Consider the following 20,546-nt stretch of genomic DNA (forward strand, 5'->3'; position numbering starts at 1 on the left):
GAGAATGGTCCGAAAAAGAAAAAATATCCAGTGAGCGGCAGTTCTGTGGGCGGAAATGCCTTGTTGATGCCAGAGGTCAGAGGAGAATGGCCAGACTGGTTCGAGCTGATAGAAAGGCAACAGTGACTCAAATAACCACCCGTTACAACCAAGGTAGGCAGAAGAGCATCTCTGAACGCACAGTACGTCGAACTTTGAGGCAGATGGGCTACAGCAGCAGAAGACCACGCCGGGTGCCACTCCTTTCAGCTAAGAACAGGAAACTGAGGCTACAATTTGCACAAGCTCATCGAAATTGGACAATAGAAGATTGGAAAAACGTTGCCTGGTCTGATGAGTCTCGATTTCTGCTGCGACATTCGAATGGTAGGGTCAGAATTTGGCGTCAACAACATGAAAGCATGGATCCATCCTGCCTTGTATAAACGGTTCAGGCTGGTGGTGGTGGTGTAATGGTGTGGGGAATATTTTCTTGGCACTCTTTGGGCCCCTTGGTACCAATTGAGCATCGTTGCAACGCCACAGCCTACCTGAGTATTGTTGCTGACCATGTCCATCCCTTTATGACCACAATGTACCCAACTTCTGATGGCTACTTTCAGCAGGATAATGCGCCATGTCATAAAGCTGGAATCATCTCAGACTGGTTTCTTGAACATGACAATGAGTTCACTGTACTCAAATGGCCTCCACAGTCACCAGATCTCAATCCAATAGAGCATCTTTGGGATGTGGTGGAACGGGAGATTCGCATCATGGATGTGCAGCCGACAAATCTGCGCCAACTGTGTGATGCCATCATGTCAATATGGACCAAACTCTCTGAGGAATGCTTCCAGCACCTTGTTGAATCTATGCCACGAAGAATTGAGGCAGTTCTGAAGGCAAAAGGGGGTCCAACCCATTACTAGCATGGTGTACCTAATAAAGTGGCCGGTGTGTGTATATATATATATATATATATATATATATATATATATATATATATTTGTGATGTACGACAGAGCTGGGAGGCTCGGTTGATGATGGAGCGCTCATGTGCTGTGAAATGTCCAAACATCAGCACCCACCTTACTGGCACTAAAAAGGTCCAGCAGGAGTTGGCTCGGCCAGGTGTCCTTGAGAGCTTCTTTCCTGATGAGCCTGAAACGGTGACTCAGATTCGTGCCACTTTCACTGGCTTGTACACATTAGACATGGTAGGGTATCAACTGGCATATTTTGTAGTACATTTTGGTGCTTTCTGAAATATGCCAATTTACACAACTTTTCCTTTATTATGAGGGAGAGGATGGGAACCAGAATGTGGCTATGGCTTTGGCCAAACCAGACCAGTACGTGTTGAAACCACAGAGAGAAGGAGGAGGTGAGGCTTAGCTGTACATATTCCACCAGATGCACTTCATGACCACCTTTATAATGAGCTATCGCAATATGCTAAAATGACTCAACCATGCATCATAAAAGTTTGACATTTAGTTAATTATAATTAAAGCTGGTGACAAATATACTGTGTATTACATCTATTTAACGATTATTTGCCTCAGGCTCGGTGAATAATAACTGAGATGAAGTCGAGGTTATTATTCACTGATATTCACGGAGCCTGAGGCGGATAATTGTTTTAGTATAAATATGCAGGTGATTTATTAAAAAAATTAATTGTATTTTTAAAAAAATGTATTTCAAAATTAAAATAAATCACAATTCCAGTTTAGCTTTGAATAGTTTTAGATTAAACATCGTAGCATCTTTTAGTGCTTTTAGGAACAACATTTTCTTTCATAATTTGTAATTTTTCCTCACTTATGGTGACAAAGCGATTGGCCGCCATTTCTCGAACCAAATTAAACAAATGAAACAAAAGTACTATACTTGTATATCATGAAAGTAAACTCAAAATCAGGACACAGGACTTTTGCTTTTTCAGCTGCCATGTTAACTTCTCTGCCCGACCATGTTAACTCTGAGACGACAAAAAATTTAGAATTAACTATTGGAAACACTTTTTTTCTGGTATTTACAGTGGTGCTTGAAAATTTGTGAACCCTTTTAGAATTTTCTATATTTCTGCATAAATATGAACTAAAACATCAGATTTTCACACAAGTCCTAATAGTAGATAAAGAGAACCCAGTTAAACAAATAAGACAAAAATATTGTACTTGGTCATTTATTTATTGAGGAAAATGATCCAATATTATATATCTGTGAGTAGCAAAAGTATGCGAACCTCTAGGATTAGCAGTTAATTTGAAGGTGAAATTAGTCAGGTGTTTTCAATCAATGGGATGACAATCAGGTCTAAGTGGGCACCCTGTTTTATTTAAAGAACAGGGATCTATCAAAGTCTGATCTTCACAACACGTTTGTGGAAGTGTATCATGGCACAAACAAAGGAGATTTCTGAGGACCTCAGAAAAAGCGTTGTTGATGCTCATCAGGCTGGAAAAGGTTACAAAACCATCTCTAAAGAGTTTGGACTCCACCAATCCACAGACAGATTGTGTACAAATGGAGGAAATTCAAGACCATTGTTACCCTCCTCAGGAGTGGTCAACCAACAAAGATCACTCCAAGAGCAAGGCGTGTAATAATCGGTGAGGTCACAAAGGACCCCAGGGTAACTTCTAAGCAACTGAAGGCCTCTCTCACATTGGCTAATGTTCATGAGTCCACCATCAGGAGAACACTGAACAACAATGGTGTGCATGGCAGGGTTGCAAGGAGAAAGCCACTGCTCTCCAAAAAGAACATTGCTGCTCATCTGCAGTTTGCTAAAGATCACATGGACAAGCTAGAAGGCTATTGGAAAAATGTTTTGTGGATGGATGAGAGCAAAATAGAACTTTTTGGTTTAAATGAGAAGCGTTATGTTTGGAGAAAGGAAAACACTGCATTCCAGCAAAAGAACCTTATCCCATCTGTGAAACATGGTGGTGGTAGTATCATGGTTTGGGCCTGTTTTGCTGCATCTGGGCCAGGACGGCTTGCCGTCGTTGATGGAACAATTAATTCTGAATTATACCAGTGAATTCTAAAGGAAAATGTCAGGACATCTGTCCGTGAACTGAATCTCAAGAGAAGATGGGTCATGCAGCAAGACAACGACCCTAAGCACACAAGTTGTTCTACCAAAGAATGGTTAAAGAAGAATAAAGTTCATGTTTTGGAATGGCCAAGTCAAAGTCCTGACCTTAATCCAATCGAAATGTTGTGGAAGGACCTGAAGCGAGCAGTTCATGTGAGGAAACCCACCAACATCCCAGAGTTGAAGCTGTTCTGTACGGAGGAATGGGCTAAAATTCCTCCAAGCCAGTGTGCAGGACTGATCAACAGTTACCGGAAATGTTTAGTTGCAGTTATTGCTGCACAAGGGGGCTTTTGCCACTCAAAGATATGTAATATTAGGTCCTTTTCCTCAATAAATAAATGCCCGTCTCATTTGTTTAACTGGGTTCTGTTTATTTTTAGGACTTGTGTGAAAATCTGATATTTTAGGTCACATTTATGCAGAAATGTATAGAAAATTCTCAAGGGTTCACAAACTTTCAAGCACCACTGTAATGATCTGGCGACTTGTCCAGGGTGTACCCCGCCTCTTGCCCGTAGTCAGCTGGGATAGGCTCCAGCTTGCCTGCAGCCCTGCACAGGATAAGCAGCTAATGGATGGAGGAAAATAACTCTCTCAGCAGAGATGTGATGCAGCTTGACTTGTACCATGTTGATGTCTCAGCTTGGGCTTTTCACAACAACGGACTTGCCGCCTCATGAATTACACATTTATATCTGGTGTCACACGTCTTGTGAAGGTTCATGCTCTGGAGCATTTTGTAAAATACAGTCGGGTTGGAAGACGAGAGATCCTTTACATTTCCATTATGGAAGACTGAGTGGGAATGAAAAATTATATCTTTTCCATGTTGTTTTTACCTCATAAATAATGAATTTTGTACATGAAGGGTGCTAAAATGAGGCAAACTGACAGCCAAGGGCTCCTGTTTTACATTTTAAGGTACCTTTATCCACATGCAAAGTCTATTGCCACTGTACAATAAGACGCTGATGTTGTTCGGGGTGACTGATCTCTGGTCTGTGGAGGTTGTTTTAAAATAGTTGGAATATTAATAAGTTACTATGAATGCTCTGTCTCATAAAAAAATTTTATGATCAGTTTGGAAAGCTCACTGCTTTTAAGGACAAAATTTGTTTTAAAATAGTTCTGTCACACCTGAAGTGTTGTTAATCTCTGTGATTTTAGAGATCCAAAACATTAAGATGGAAAATAAGCCTGGTTTCTATACTGTTTTTATGTACACCCAAACACTATTTACCTTGCACATCTCTTTTTGCAGGTAACAACATTTATGGGGATGATCTTTACCGTATGCTGGAGAACTTGAAGGACAGCACAGAGAGAACTGCCTACATCCTGATGGACAAAATCCAGCCCCGGCCCACCTATAACTACATTTGCCGAAAGGGGGATCCACTGACACTGAAGATGTGCTTCAGTGAACTGGGGGGTTTTGGAGCCTATGTTAGGTACACTGAGGAGAGGATTAACCTGCTGCTTTCATTCCACCATCATGCAAAGCAATTTTCTCGAAAAAGAGATTGTCTGTCTAGTGATTGTGGTGCTACACTCTTAATAAGTAATATCTCATTGTTTGGGAGAGGACAAAAAAAAGAAAGAGGAACAATCAAACTGATGTTAGAGCTTGATATAAATTTTGATGAGCATGGGTGTTAAAACCTTGATATTTCGAAACAAATACAGTTGCTTTTCATTACTGCCAGAGAGGAAAGCCCACTAACCTATTTCACTTTCATACAGGAGAGGAACGGAGGTGGTGATGAATGAGTATGTGGGCCACCTGTTCAGGACGAAGAGCGTGGAACATGATGATGGAGGGGTTGTTGCAGGAGTTGCAGTATTTGACAATCCTCTACTGATTTAAGTCTGAGTATGTCAGGAACAGAACTTTACACTGACAAACATACCCAAGAATCATCCCTGTATACAAACCCAAATCAGAACAAAATTGCAACGGTATAGAAAATGCAAATAAAAAGCAGTGATTTCTAAATTTACTTTGAATTGTATTTCATTGCAGACAGTATGAACCCAAGATATTTAAGTTATTCCACGAAATCGAGTCATACATGAGCTGATAGCCAACGAGGCGTAGAGCTCCGAGTTGGCTATAAGTCATGTACAATGAGTGGAATAACTGTTTTATTCTATCCACATTCATTGGATTTTGAGAAACGGGGCATTTTTATTTTTGCAAATAAATAAACTTTTATACAAATTGTCTGACAAAATCATTTCTGCTTAGAATGTAAACAAACCAGGAAAATGACAGTAGCAAATTTGTGAAAAATGCTATAATAATTCTATTTATTCCATATTTTATTGTGCTGGGGTTTTTTTTTTTGGGGGGGGGGGGGGGGGGTTGTTATGTTTTGGGATTTTCTTTCGGGGTTTTTGGTGGTTGGCAGGCCAACTTAAAGGTGCGTTACCACCACTGACTGGGCTGGAGTGTGGAACAGGCGATATTGGGGGGGGACTATATTCTTTTCGCTATTTCTGTTTCTTTTTAATACTTGATAATGTGGGGGGGTGTTTTTGAGGAGAGATTTTATTTCGCCCTTGGTTGGTTCGGCAACACGCTCCGCCGTTTTGCTTTTCTCTACTCACGGTATATGAGCCGATTGCTGGGTTTCAGTCACGAAGATTTTTTTTCTTAGCAGTTTTACCAGAAGTGAAATAGCTGGTGGTCTAAAGGATGCCGTAGTGCAAACAACTAGCGATAACTTGGCAGAGTACGCTCGTAATCTAGAAGCCACTGCTAGCTTTAGATATATTCAGAAGATTGCTATGTGCAATGGAATAGAGCCCTACAGTCTGGGAAAGAAGGATTTGTCATACGATCTTGAAAACTACCCTTCAGTCGAGTTCCCCGACATCTCGAACTATCTGGTGTTGCAGACATCCTTCTACACCGCAAAACAGATGAAAGCGTGGAAGAGTATGGAGGCTTACAACTTTTTTTTGTATGTGGCTGAGTAAAGGACCTCGCTATCAAGTCACTGCTGAATGAATCCTGTATTTTTTTTTTAAGCTTTTTGTTCATGTCTTTACATTGAAGCGCTGCAAGTTGAAGTGTAAACAAACAGTTGGCTTGATTCTCACTTGTGTTGGCTCTTATCTCTCAGGTAAATCATTCACACACATCATCAGAAACCCCTTTAAAGACCTGGATCTTAGTTAAACAAGATGGAGAAGTGATCACGGCGCATTGTAACTGTACGGCTGGGGAAGAATTTTGTCGCGACCTTCATGCATATGGACTTTGTGAGGAGTAAACAAAGAAACAGCTGGGGAATTTAACGCTTTGTGACGAAAAAGTACCGTAAAATAACACAGCAAGAAAAGTACTTGGGAAAACACTAAGGACATAGCTGAGAGGGATATACAAAGCTGTCACCAAGTGATCACTGCAAACTGGAGCATGCTTCGACTCTGCTTCCTTCGATTTCAGTGAGAGGTTCAAAAGCCACCTTTCTCGATGTCTTTTTGTGAAATCCTGTGTTCGTTCACCCTTTTTTTTTTTATTAGTTCACGGGGAACCGTGAAGAAACTTCGGTTTGATCGATTCAAACAACCTAAAACGACGCAAGCGTAAGGCATTTTTCATGCGAGCAATGCACTCTCTCCATACAAACGCTTTGTCAACTGAGCTTTGGTAGACCACCAGCTAAAGTTTTGAATAACTAATGAGGCGGCTGTGACGTCATGTGAAATGCAGCAATAGCCTAGTAGTAGAGTAGTCAGAGTGCACAATTGCTCATATCCAGTGACTGTGGATAGAATAATTCATGTTGTGTCTGGTCAGCAATACATTCCAAAGAAAATTGGGCAGGATCAATTGAGGGCAAGTAATGGGGTAAAACAATGAAATAATGTGATTAAAACGTGTGTATATGTATGTCATGGGTTTAAAGGAAATACCTCACAAACACATTGAGCTCAAAGTTGGTCTTTGTCCTTTATAAAAAAAAAAAGCTGCATGTTGCATTTGTTCTTAACGATATAACCACTAAAGTGATGAAAATAGATGAGACTATTTTTTGTCAGGGAGGTCACCATAACTCCATTGTGCGTGATGTCATTTTCCACGAGCACAGAGGTGTCCAAGTGCATGCTATACTAGACTATAGTATTATAATATGGTCTAGTGTGACTTCTTGGTCAATTGGTTTGCATTTCTCCACAAAAATTATGGCAATGCAGTTTTAGAAAAGGAATCAAATTAAAGTAGTGGCTTGTTTGCCTCTTGACGTAAAAATATATTTACCTGCTCATCTTCCATCCATCTGATGTGTGACACGGTAAAAAAAAAAATCTGTTTTTTTAGGTCATATTTATGCAGAAACAAATTCTAAAGGGTTCACAAACTTTAAGCACCACTGTAAGTGGGAGCCAGGCTATGAAGTAGTCAAGATTGCTCAAATGTATCCAACTTGATGCATCAACGTCATTCAAGGGAGGGGCCTTTAAAGGTAGGTTTGCTGATAGCTAGTTAGGTTTATTGCTATTTTCGCATCTGAGGCGGTCATGACAAGAATGCAGCTTGGAAACAATACCAATGAATGACAAGAGAATAAATAAAATTGTGGTTAAGTAGATTGTGTATTCAGTACAAGCTATACCATATTATTTAGAGGGCTGCAACAGAGACTTCCCTCGATAAATGGCTCAAAGTTTTTCCAATGCACATGTAACAGAACAAAGATGAGGGATTATAAATGCAAAGAGATGGTAGGGGGTTTAAGTTACATATCTGAGAATAGATTACATATGGGTGACTTAAGTAAATAAAATTACACAAATGGGTATACGACTACAAAATGTTTCAAGTGCACATGTGATAACTCTAGAACCTTTGGTAGCACTGTGTCGAATACATTCCTCGATGTGCTTATGGAGTAAAATTGTTGCCTTGTGGTGTTAAAAGCAGGACAGAGGTGTAAATGTTATATGGTCAGGGGTGCTTTACAGTGGTGGTAGGTTGGTGGTTCTTTGTCTTCCAGTAAGAAGCCATGGGTGAGTCTGGAGTGGCCGCTGCGGTACTCCGTGTACGCTACTTGTTTGTGCCTGGACGATTCGCATTGATGGAGGGGTTTATTACATGCAATTTGAGAGGACTTAAAAAACACCCACACACACACAACTATTGTTTTCTTCTCCATTTTATTTTACAAAGAAACAGGTGTCCTTTCTTAAACTTATATGTTCCTGTAACAAGAAAAGAATGTAATTAGAAACAAACTCGGATGACTTTCATCTCCACTTTCCATCTGACAAGCTGTTCAGTGTTTATTCTTTCAATTATTATTTTGCTAAACAAGTTTAACAGCCATCTGTGACTGTAGAGACACTGTACTCATTCAAGTGTATAAATGGTTAAATGGAATAAGCAGCTCAAGATCAAAATCGAAAACAGTTCTTTACTAAAAACAGAAATATGTTAATTTTACAGAAAAAAAAGCCTGATACAAGACCAAGTTTATTTGAATTGAATAGGGAACAAAGAGAGACTTTTTACTCCTTTAACAGTTTATTTCCAAACTGCTTCCCAAGACTTTTTGGCCCAAAAGAAACGTTTAAGTAATACATGTGGATAAAAAGTGGTTACTTACTTTGACACAATAGTGTCGTTCTTTGCCAGCCTCAGGAGAGAGTCATCGGCTTCGCCCTGTCAAAATAAAACAAATCGCATTAAAATCATTTTTTTTCTTACATTTTCATGACACCTCTTGGATTTTAAACCACCTGGCAGTTCAAAGCAAATAATCAGTTGCCCGTCATATGTTCAGACCTAACAGGAAAGATCTGAGGCATAGAATAAACTTAAGTCCATCTACATTTCAACTTGGGGAACTTTGAGATGAGAAAAAACCTCACTATTCTTATTGTGCTCCATGTACATGACTTCACGCTAAATATAGCACTGCACACCCAGATTTTTTATTTTTTTTTTTTTAAGTTTAATAATTATTTTTCTAGTTGAACTTAGTTAAATTTTGAAACTCAAACAAGAATCAGACTGCTTTCTACCATTCAGACGATTGTCTTAAGCCTAAAGATATTTACAAATCTTTTTCTATTGTTTTAGCCTGATCAGTTTATTTTGCCAGTTTTCCCTGTAGACAGCATGTTGCCAACAGTTATCTGTGACTGGGGGGGAAGCAATATTTAAGAAGGTGCTAAAAGCACCGCACTCCAAATATTATTACATCACTGAGGATTGATAAGTTTTTGAGGAAGAGGGTTGTGTGAGATGACCGATGTATGGTAGTGAGAATCAGCTGTTTTGGTTTTCTGAACAAAAATCTTTGCAAGACACAGAGTAGTATAGCAAATGACTGGTAATTCCAATGAAATATAAAACAGATAGGCTCATTCCAGAAAAATTACACAGGTATCTTTTATATTTCTCGTTATATTTGATAAGACATATCTATATACTTGGGGGTCCAAGCAGCAAGGTCTGAGTGGGATTGCCATAGAATTACACTGTATAACTGTTTTGCAGTTGCCAATTATAGTATTCTAATTCAATACTGGACTGATTTCAATAGTTCTTGTCCCTAGTAAAAACTTAGACCCAAACAGATGGGAAAATAGGGCCCAATTTAAAAAATTCCAGCGTTTTCCTTTAATGACTGATTCAATGTACATCTTACCATTCTCCGAATAGCACCACAGATGGCGTAAGTCTTGAACTGGCCATTGAACCTGCCTGTGACCTTGTCAACCTGAGGAAGTTGGAAGAGATTGGAAAAGAAATAATCGGCCAGTTATTGTTGGACAAATTAACGTTAACAGACAGCACTGCTACATTCCATCAGCTGCTGGAACACAAACTTGGATTGGTGTTCAAGTGCCGCATTGATATTTATAATATACACGCTTCTGGTTTATCCATTTGCTCAAAAAGCTTATTTGCTGTGGTCTATTAATGTCTAATTAAATTACATTTTTTTAAGCTCCATAACTGTATGTAGCATCTCTCAGGTGACAATACACAAGAACACAAGGCAAAAAAGTAAAAAAAAAAGGATAATGCTGCAATCTACTTGAACGAGAGCTAGTTCAGTTCCTCTGACGTTTTTCCAGGGACTTCAAAAACAGCTCAGTTGGGGTTGGATGAGGGGGTTGTATTACTGGGAAAGACTGATTTATCCTGAACCTTTTGATTTGTAACAATAACTATGTGAGGACAACAAAACCAGCTCTGGAATAGGAGAATTCACTTACAGGAAAATAAGCAGACAAAAAGCAGGTGATGGTCAGGGGGTATGCATGTGTGTATAACAAATCAATGCATTTGGTGGAATTTACATTTCATGAAAAAAATCCACCAAATGCATCGATTTGTTATAAATCACAGCTAGGGATGGGCAGGCCTTTCAATTATATGAAACCTGCGACGGATAACATCGTAGGCGCCCAAATTTAACAGGCGCCCAAATTAAGGTCAAGCGCCCAAAATATACTACCAAATGTTTATACAATATCTCTGATACCTAGTGTCATATGACTCAAATCAGGTAAAAGACTGAATAAAAGAGAGCTATTCAGGACGCAACTGTGTGTATTTAAGATACAACTTGCATCTTAAATACACACAGTTGTGCAAGTGTGGGTGGAATCAGTGACTTGGAGCTTGGTCCTCTTGTTGATGATGGTCTTAGACACTGGCCTTTCATTTAAACTAAGATCTTTTACCCGACTACATACTGTGAATCGCACTGCCGATTCTTGTGATGTGACTGAAAAACCTTTTGTGTCGCAGGTCTGCTACAGGTTTGTCTCTTTGATGGCAACAGTGCAGAACTTGCTTTTTCATTCCCAGGCTCCTTTCCTCCAGGCTCTCCACAGGCCCCAACACATCTTTTAAATCCTAACTGTATTCTAATTATTTTTGTCATGTACATCAAAAGGGATTGATGCTGTAGACATTTTGCAATAAAGGTAAAAATAACATTCACGGGGGCGTCGTGGCTCAGGTGGATAAGGCGCCATACCATAAATCCGGGGGACCCAGGTTCGATTCCGGCCCGAGGTCATTTCCCGATCCCTCCCCGTCTCTCTCTCCCGCTCATTTCCTGTCTCTACACTGTCCTATCCAATAATAAAAAGGTGAAAAAAGCCCAAAAAAATATCTAAAAAAAATAACATTCATAGATTTCTTTATTTATTCATAACTTTGTAGCTAAAAAAGCAGCGGCAGGTTTAAACACAGAGCACTGGGAAAACAGCACTTTGTGCATGCAGAAAAGCCCAAATTACCCTGTATCACGACAGAAAAAGCCCAAATTATGTAATTGAAAGGCCTGATAGGAATCGAGAACCGGTTCCAAACTGCCCAATCCACTGGAATCGTATTCCTCAGAGGTTATGGATGCTGGTATGGCTTTCCTGACAGTTGTGTGTTGGAAAAACTCATGAGTTATGACATCAAACTCTACATCTACACTACCGCAAAGTTGCAACAAGAATCAGTCATGGGGGAAAGGAAGATGCGGTACAGTGTGGCTTCTAGGGATGTGTAGGTCAAGGTTTTTAAATTTTTTCGACCCAATCCACAAAAGTGTTAATCCACCTGTACTGGACCCACCAACTCTGTAGACCAGTGGCATACATAGAGTAAGGAGATAATGCTTTCTCAACAAGCATAACATGCTGACTGCAAGGCATAGCCTCTTGTATCTTCGCCTAATGGTGTCTGGATCTAGACTACTAAATAGACAATTTATCCCAACCGGTGTTCTTTACTGCTGAATAGTTTCAAAACTAGGAACCCTTCATGAATGATATGAACTCAGTCTCACACACAATGCAGCCTTCATATCTTAGTGAATTTTAACAAAACAGTAGCTTATTGTCTTTGAGCCTAGTGTTTGGCTGCACTGTGTAGAAAAAGAACCGAGTCCACAGGCCCAGGATTTAGGCTTCAGCCAAAGGCTGAGCCAAAAAATCAAAAGCTATGGATACTGCTTAAGGAAAGAAAAACTCATAGGTAAAGCCTATTATCATCAACACACGCATTACTGTGCACGTGTGGGTGGGTTTTTGACTGAGTGAGAGAGGGTTTAGTAATCACAGCCTAACCTACTGCATGCACTTCAGAGAGCCTATAACACTTGAGAGTTATTTATAACTTGGTCAGAAAGCTCCTGTCACTTTCTCTCCCAGTCCATCCAGACCCCTGATACTTTTCTAAGTAAACCTATACTCTCGCTGCTACAGACAGCTGAGACTACTGCCAGCTGCTTGACTCGACTCGCCCATCAGCTCACAGGCAGCAAAACCCTTTCCTGCTTATTTTCACATGTTCAAATGTTATTACACAGACATCCTACATTGTGTCAATAAAACAGCTGTGTTGATGCTAAAAACGTGTGTAGGCTTACTCCCTCGTACACAGAAAATTGATCTGGAATCGATAAATCCTTTTGCAAGAGAAAGAAGGTTTATTGCAGAAACAGACAAGTGATGAGGGTTCGGCCAACCCCTCACCCCGTCCCTTTGTTCTCAAATCTATATATACTCTTTATTAGATAAAAAGGAGACATTACATCTTTTGTAGGCCTACTCCCTCACACACACAGAAAATTGATCTGGAATCGATAAGAGAATCGGACCGATAAGCAGAATCAATAAAATCCCCATCCCTAATCACAGCCTGTGTAACAGTACTTTCAAGACAAACATGAACTCATGCAACATTTGTGGAGGTTTAAACGAGGCCGAGTCAACACATTACTGGTGGCCGTAATGTCACTGGTTTAATAAAGAAAAGGATTAACGCAATGATAAACTTGTTTACCTCAGCAATGTTGATCTGGATGGAAGCATGGTCCTTTGCACCAATAATTCTGTTACTTGCAGAGCTGCAAAGGAAATTTTTTAAAATTAAGTCCCTCCAGTATCATTTTAGTTTCAGTGACTCCAGGAAAGTTTAAATGCTCCATATGCAATGACACATCATTTAGACATTACTCAACAAAATGGGAACAAAACTTTTATTTACCATTTACGAGGCACGTAAAGGTCCACGAATTCTCCTGCGTCGTTTTGCATGGTGTCGAGTTTTAATGGCTGTGAGGGCTTTCTACACCTGAACACATCACATGAGGCACTAATGTTAGCGAGTCACTACAAGCCAAGATACAGGTTTAATTGTTTTATTCATTATTAAAATGACATTGTATTTAAAAAAATATGCTACAATTATTTTCAGCCATTTTCCCCTGTGCGCGAGGATAGCGGTGCATTATAGGATGCAATTAAAAGGTATGTAGGACATTAAAATATATTCTTGCCTAAAGTCTGTGAAGTTTCATTGCAGTCTGAATATTCTAAGGTATATTTTGAAGCCCTGAATGTGTCCATAACTACGATCAATAAAACTGAATATTTCTGCCAAGGATGGACCGATTTTGAAAAATGATTATCATTTTGTTTGTTATCTCCTGCTCCAGCTTGTCATTAAAACAGATTTGTCATATTATAATTTTGAAAATATTGTTAAAGTGGCTATACAATAACAATAATAAATGGATAACACAGTAAAGTGCAAGCACTTATTTCCATTGTGGTCCAAAAGGAGTTACATGATCAACATGGATACAAAAGTCAAAGTATACAATAACAAGTGGGGTTAAAAATTATACAGTCGACAAAATAAAAGTGCAGTAAGTAAATATTTAATACCGAATAAGCAGAAGCTAAATAATATCTCTCTTTCTCTCACTCACACACCATCAAACCCGTCAACTAAATAGAGAAACTGTTAATCTACCGGCCGGCTGATGATGAGACCGAGCCTGAAGTACAGAGCTAACAGGAGAGCTAATGCTAATGGCTGCTACACGGCACAGAGGCGCCTTACATTTAGAAAAATTAATACATTATTTTAAAAAGACTACTCCACCTATACACACAAATTACTCGTTATATTGGCTTTGTATACAGAATATAACAGAAAATCTATAAAACAATCCCGAGTAAGAATGAACAAAACATAATTTTGTTTGAGGAGCACGTTTCCTTCTTACCGCAAAGCACGAACGGCTGCCGGAAAAGGAAGAAAGGGGACAAATCAGGAAATGACGTAAAGGTGGAGCGGGTGAGTGAAGCAGGCGACGATAAACGCGAGAATTAAGGGCCCCATACACGTTCAAAAAAGTCGTCAAAATTTTGTATCAAAATTTTGATACAAAGTTTGATCGTGTGTAGGGTGTTTTGATGTCAAAATTTTGAACCCAAATTTTGACATATCAAATCACTTTGATATTTTTTGAAGAGTCGTCAAATTATTGATGCGTGTGTGGCCGGCTCAATTGCTTGCGGAGACATTGCAGTCAGGAATTTCAAGTCTCGTCTCATCTCATCTCATTATCTCTAGCCGCTTTATCCTTCTACAGGGTCGCAGGCAAGCTGGAGCCTATCCCAGCTGACTACGGGCGAAAGGCGGGGTACACCCTGGACAAGTCACCAGGTCATCACAGGGCTGACACATAGACACAGACAACCATTCACACTCACATTCACACCTACGCTCAATTTAGAGTCACCAGTTAACCTAACCTGCATGTCTTTGGACTGTGGGGGAAACCGGAGCACCCGGAGGAAACCCACACGGACACGGGGAGAACATGCAAACTCCACACAGAAAGGCCCTCGCCGGCCCCGGGGCTCGAACCCAGGACCTTCTTGCTGTGAGGCGACAGCACTAACCACTACACCACCGTGCCGCCGGAATTTCAAGTCTTCAAAAGAATTTCCAGATGCCAGGTACCTCAGTGTGATGGACAAGCGTTCACTTGGTGGTATAGATGAACGCATCACAGTGTCTTCTTTCAATATCAATGGCTTGACAAGGTCCAATAATTCATCGAAGGATGGGGCATCCATCCTAAGGAAATCACGAAAGTCCTCTGGTTCTTTGAGACGAAGTTCTCTGAGGAGGTTGACGTGACCGTACGTTCGCCGTTTCAAAAACCAGTCTTTCGACCATTTCCGTCGATGCCGAGGAGGTTCATTGTCCAAAGCGAACACAAGTGCTACGGCCACTGCTGCGTCCATGTCAAAGTTTTTGACAATACTGAATTTTTCATAGAAAAAACATTGAATCGTGTGTGGACATTTTACATCAAAATTTTGCATCAAAATTTTGATATCAAAATTTTGATACAAAATTTTGACGACTTTTTTGAACGTGTATGGGGCCCTTAACTGAGAAACTATTCACTGGAAGACCAAACAAAAATTATATTCTACATAATTTTGATAAAAATTCACTCGATAAACTAAAAACAACATTCCCGATATTCCCCAAAACCAAGGAAACACACTTTAAAATTATGAATGACATTTATTTTTAGGAATTACTTAGACTACAATCAATCAAATTTTATTTATATAGCCCTTTACAATAACCAAAAGGTACCCAAAGTGCTTTACATCAAAGCCATAAAACAGAACACCAAAACACATAAAAACACAGGTTTTGACTGCGGAAGGTGCCACCGTGCTGCAGATTACCAAAAGCCTTTCAGAAGTACATGAAATAAAACAGACGAAACGAAGCACCCCTCAAAAACAAGACTCCCCTAGTCAGGATTGTATGCCAATCTAAAAAAGTAGGTCTTCAACTTTGATTTAAAAAGGCCGGGATCAATAGTGGTGTGACTGTCGGGGGGCAGATTGTTCCACAGTCTGGGAGCAGCGACAGCAAAAGAACGATCACCCCACTGTTTATATCTCGACCTTGGAACTTCTAACAGAAGCTGACCCGAAAAACGCAGGGCCCTACCATGATCACGGATAGTTAAAATATCAGACAAGTAAGAGGGAGCCAGGCCATTGATGGCATTAAAAACAAACAACAGAAGTTTAAAATCAATTCTAAAATGGACTGGAAGCCAATGGAGTGACGACAACACAGGAGTAATGTGTTCACGTCTAGACGTGCTTGTTAAAAATTGGGCCGCAGCGTTCTGTACAAGTTGAAGACGTAAAATTGAAGACTGGCTGAGGCCAACATACAGGGCGTTACAATAGTCCAGTCTCGAACTGATAAATGCATGAATTGCCTTCTCGAGATCCTGCCGACTGAGAAACGGCTTCGCTTTGGCCAAGAGACGAAGTTGAAAAAGGCTCGTTCTAACAACAGAACTAATCTGTTTATCAAATTTAAGCCCACTGTCAAATGTTACCCCAAGATTTTGTACAAATGGTTTAAAAAAGGGGGCCAGAGTACCAAAATTTGTTGTAAAAACATTTGACGTGGGTGACATGCCAAATAAAATACATTCTGTTTTGCTGTCGTTCAAATGCAAAAAGTTCCGTGCCAGCCACTGCTTTACATCAGTAATACAATCCAGTAACTTAGTAAGCGCCGTATTTTCATTGGGCTTCATGGGCAAATATATCTGCAAATCATCAGCATAAAAATGAAAAGACAGATTGTGTTTTTTTATAACTACGTTTTAACATTGATGATAATTTATGCTCATTTTGTAAAAATGATATTGAAAGTGAAACTACAGAATATATATTTTCGTCATGTGGTGTAACATATACATTTTGGCTTCACATTCACAGATATTCACAAGTGGATAAAACAAAAAGTCTCATCATTTCCAGATTGTATTTTGAGACAATACAACATTTAGTATGATCTTGCAAAACAAAAATGATGAATTCTCTAGTAACGTAATTCTATGTCTGGCTAAGTATATATATGTGTACCAGTTTCAAATTCGATGTTTTTATTTTTTTCCTACATTGTAAATTAATACTGAAGTCATCCAGACTATGCAGCAACACGTAAGGAATCATTTAGTAAACTTTAAAATGTTAATCAAACCAAAATATGTTTTAGATTTTAGATTCTTCAAAGTAGGCACCTTTTGCTTTGATTACAGCTTTGCACACTCTTGACATTCTCTCAATCAGCTTCATGAGGTAATTACTTGAAATGATTTTCCAACAGTCTTGAAGGAGTTCCCAGAGGTGCTGAGCACTCGTTGGCTGCTTTGCCTTCACTCTGCGGTCCAACTCATCCCAAACCATCTCAATTAGGTTTAGATCAGGTGATTGTGGAGGCCACGTCATCTGACGAAGCACTCCGTCACCCTCTTTCTTGGTCAAATAGCCCTTACATAGCCTAGAGGTGTGTTTTGGGTCATTGTCCTGTTGAAAGACAAATGATGGGCCCACTAAGCGCAAACCAGATAGGATGGCATGTCGCTGCAGAATGCTGTGGTAGCCATGCTGGTTAAGTGTGCCTTCGATTTTGAATAAATCGCCAACAGTATCACCAGCAAAGCACCCCCATACCATCACACTTCCTCCTCCATACTTCACTGTGGGAACCACACGTACTGTAGGAACCATCCGCTCACCTTTTCTGCGTCTTACAAAGACATGGCGATTGGAACCAAAAATCTCAAATTTGAACTCATCAGACCAAAGGACAGATTTCCACTGGTCTAATGTCCATTCCTTGTGTTCCTTGGCCCAAGCTATTCTCTTCCTCTTGTTGTTCTTCCTTAGAAGTGGCTTCTTTGCAGCAATTCGACCATAAAGTCCAGATTCACACAGTCTTCTCTGAACAGTTGATGTTGAGATGTGTGTGCTACTTGAACTCTGTGAAGCATTTAGGTGGGCTCTTATCTGGGCTGCTGTTAACTTGCGGTTTCTGAGGCTGGTAACTCTGATGAACTTATCCTGTGCAACAGAGGTAACCCTAGGTCTTCCTTTCAAGTCAAGTCAAGTCAACTTTATTGTCAAATATGCTATACATGCTTGATATACAGCACAGATGAAATTACAATCCTCTCTGACCCACGGTGCAAACAGGCAATGCAATAAATAAAAAATAGAATAAATGAAATAAACAATACAAACAGTATAAACACTCTAGATAAGAACTGGACATAGACTAACCACTCAAATAAAAATAGAATAATTGAAATAAACAACACAAACGGTATAAACACTCTAGATAAGAACTCGACAGACTAAACACTCATAAAAATAGAATTGAAATAAACAACACAAACAGTATAAACACTAGATAAGAACTCGACAGACTAAACACTCAAATAAAAATAGAATAATTGAAATAAACAACACAAACAATATAAACACTCTAGATAAGAACTAGACAGACTAAACACTCATATATATATATATATATATATATATATATATATATATATATATATATATTATACACACACACACACACACATTGAAGCAAATAAACATTCAAGGGCACTTGAGGTATAGCAGGTAAACATGAGATAAGCAGAATAAACAAACTAATAGCTATTAAGATGAGGTAGTGCAGAATAGTGCAAATGAGCGAGGTAAAGTGATATGTGCAGTCCCTGGGTTCAGTGTGTTAATGAACATTGAGAGTATATGTGTGTGTGTGTGTGTTGGGGGGGGTGGGAACTGTGAGGGTGACATGTCAGATGCTGAAGGGGGGGCAGGGGGGTGTGCAAGCAGAATCTGTGGCAGGGGGAAGAGGGGGGAGGAGGGGCAGAACAGGGAGGGAGTTGAGCCTCCTGACCGCCTGGTGAAAGAAACTGTTCTTGAGCCTGCTGGTTTTGGCCCGGACACTCCGCAGTCTCCTCACCGACGGCAGCAGGCTGAAGAGGCTGTGAGATGGGTGGGTGGGGTCACCTGCAATCCTGATGGCTTTGCAGGTGAGGCGGGAGTTATAAATATCCGTTAGAGAAGGGAGAGAGACACCAATGATCCTCTCAGCTGCTCTCATGATGCGCTGCAGAGACTTGCAGCAGGACACGGTGTAGGCGCCGTACCACATGGTGGTCAGGATGTTCTCGATGGTGCCTCTGTAGAAAGTGTGCATGATGGGGGCCGGGGCTCTTGCTCTCCTCAGTTTGCGGAGGAAGTGCAGACGCTGTTGGGCTTTTTTGGCCAGTGATGCGGTGTTGTTCCAGGACAGGTCTTCAGAGATGTGCACACCCAGAAACTTGGTGCTGCTCACCCTCTCCACTGCAGCACCGTCGATAGTTAGTGGAGCATGCTGGGTGTGCGCTCTCCTGAAGTCCACAACAATCTCCTTCATCTTCTCCACGTTCAGGCGGAGATTGTTGTCCTTGCACCACATGGCCAAGCGGCTCACCTCACTCCTGTAGATTGTCTCATCGCCATTGTTGATGACACCCACCACAGTCGTGTCATCTGCAAACTTAATGAAGAGATTAGAGCTGGATGTTGGTGTGCAGTCGTGGGTCAGCAGAGTGAAGAGGAGGGGGCTCAGCACACATCCTTGGGGGGCCCCCGTGTTCAACGTGATGATGCTGGAGGAGTTGCTGCCGACCCGTACAGCCTGTGGTCTCCCCGTCAGGAAGTCCAGCAGCCAGTTGCACAGGGAGGTGTTGAGTCCCAGCTGGTCCAGTTTATGAATGAGCTACTGCGGAATGATTGTGTTGAATGCTGAGCTGAAGTCTATGAACAGCATTCTGACATACAAGTCTTTTTTCTCCAGGTGGGTGAGGGCTGAGTGGAGGGCAGTGGAGATGGCGTCATCGGTCGAATGGTTGGACTGATATGCAAACTGGAAAGGGTCCAGGGCGGGGGGGAGGGCAGACTTGATATGCCGCATGACTAGCTGCTTGAAGCACTTCATGAGGGTGGGAGTGAGTGTGACAGGGCGGTAGTCATTGAAGCAGGAGGGAGACGGCTTCTTCGGGACCGGGATGATGGTGGTGGCTTTGAGGCACGTGGGGACAACAGCCTGGCTCAACGAGATGTTGAAGATGTCTGTAAAGACATCTGTGAGCTCTTCGGCACAGTCTCTCAGGACACGACCAGGAATGTTATCAGGACCCGGGGCTTTTCGTGCATTTGTCGTCCTGAGAGCTCTCCTCACGCTGTCTGAGGACAGCGTCAACACCTGGTCGCCGGAAGGTGGTGGGGTCTTCTGTGCTGTGGTGCTATTGTCTGCCTCAAAGCGAGCGAAGAAGTCATTCAACTAATTCAGCAGAGACATGGAGTAGTCACAGGTCAGCGGCGAGGGCTTGTAATCTGTGGTGGTCTGAATCCCCCGCCACAGGTTCCTGGTGTCTCTGCTGTCATTGAAATAGTCAGCAATGTACTCTGAATACTGTCTCTTGGCCACCCTGATGCCTCGAGACAGGTTGGCTCTAGCTGTCCTCAGGCCCACCTCGTCCCCAGCTCTGAAGGCAGTGTTCCGAGCCCTCAGGAGCCTGTGGACTTCCCCTGTCAGCCATGGTTTCTGATTGGCCCGAATGGAGATGGTTCTGGTGACCGTAACATCGTCCATGTACTTCCTCATGTAGGCAGTGACGGTCTCCGTGTACTCTTGTAGATCTGTGAAGTTGTTGTAGGTGGCGGTCTGTCTGAACATGCTCCAGTCAGTGGTCGAAAAACAGTCCTGGAGTGCCTCTGATGACCCCTCTGG

At 41.1% G+C, this 20,546-nt stretch overlaps 2 protein-coding genes across 3 annotated transcripts in view; one reads left to right on the forward strand and one right to left on the reverse strand.

The window, feature by feature from the left end:
* The window catches only part of LOC132896821 (glutathione synthetase-like), a 52,438-nt gene extending 47,348 nt beyond the window's left edge, over positions 1-5,090 (forward strand). The window contains exons 10-13 of the mRNA XM_060937913.1: positions 1,005-1,199; positions 1,285-1,366; positions 4,356-4,545; positions 4,838-5,090. Coding sequence (XP_060793896.1) covers positions 1,005-1,199; positions 1,285-1,366; positions 4,356-4,545; positions 4,838-4,961 — 591 coding nt within the window. The 3' untranslated portion in view covers positions 4,962-5,090. The remainder of the gene's footprint in view (positions 1-1,004; positions 1,200-1,284; positions 1,367-4,355; positions 4,546-4,837) is intronic.
* Positions 1-14,199, reverse strand: part of rps21 (ribosomal protein S21) — an 88,667-nt gene extending 74,468 nt beyond the window's left edge. Inside the window, exons 1-6 of one of the 2 annotated variants that reach the window (XM_060937924.1) lie at positions 14,137-14,199; positions 13,110-13,196; positions 12,906-12,969; positions 9,757-9,828; positions 8,710-8,765; positions 8,244-8,305 (exon numbers count right to left, since the gene is read on the reverse strand). In XM_060937924.1, the coding sequence (XP_060793907.1) occupies positions 8,296-8,305; positions 8,710-8,765; positions 9,757-9,828; positions 12,906-12,969; positions 13,110-13,159 (252 nt within the window). In that variant the 5' untranslated portion in view covers positions 13,160-13,196; positions 14,137-14,199 and the 3' untranslated portion in view covers positions 8,244-8,295. Of the gene's footprint in view, positions 1-8,243; positions 8,306-8,709; positions 8,766-9,756; positions 9,829-12,905; positions 12,970-13,109; positions 13,197-14,136 lie in introns of those variants that run through there. The other variant, XM_060937923.1, reaches the window with a different exon arrangement.
* Positions 14,200-20,546: the final 6,347 nt, after the last annotated feature.

Source organism: Neoarius graeffei, chromosome 13, assembly GCF_027579695.1.
Source record: "Neoarius graeffei isolate fNeoGra1 chromosome 13, fNeoGra1.pri, whole genome shotgun sequence".
In the NCBI taxonomy this organism is placed as follows: Eukaryota; Metazoa; Chordata; class Actinopteri; order Siluriformes; family Ariidae; genus Neoarius; species Neoarius graeffei.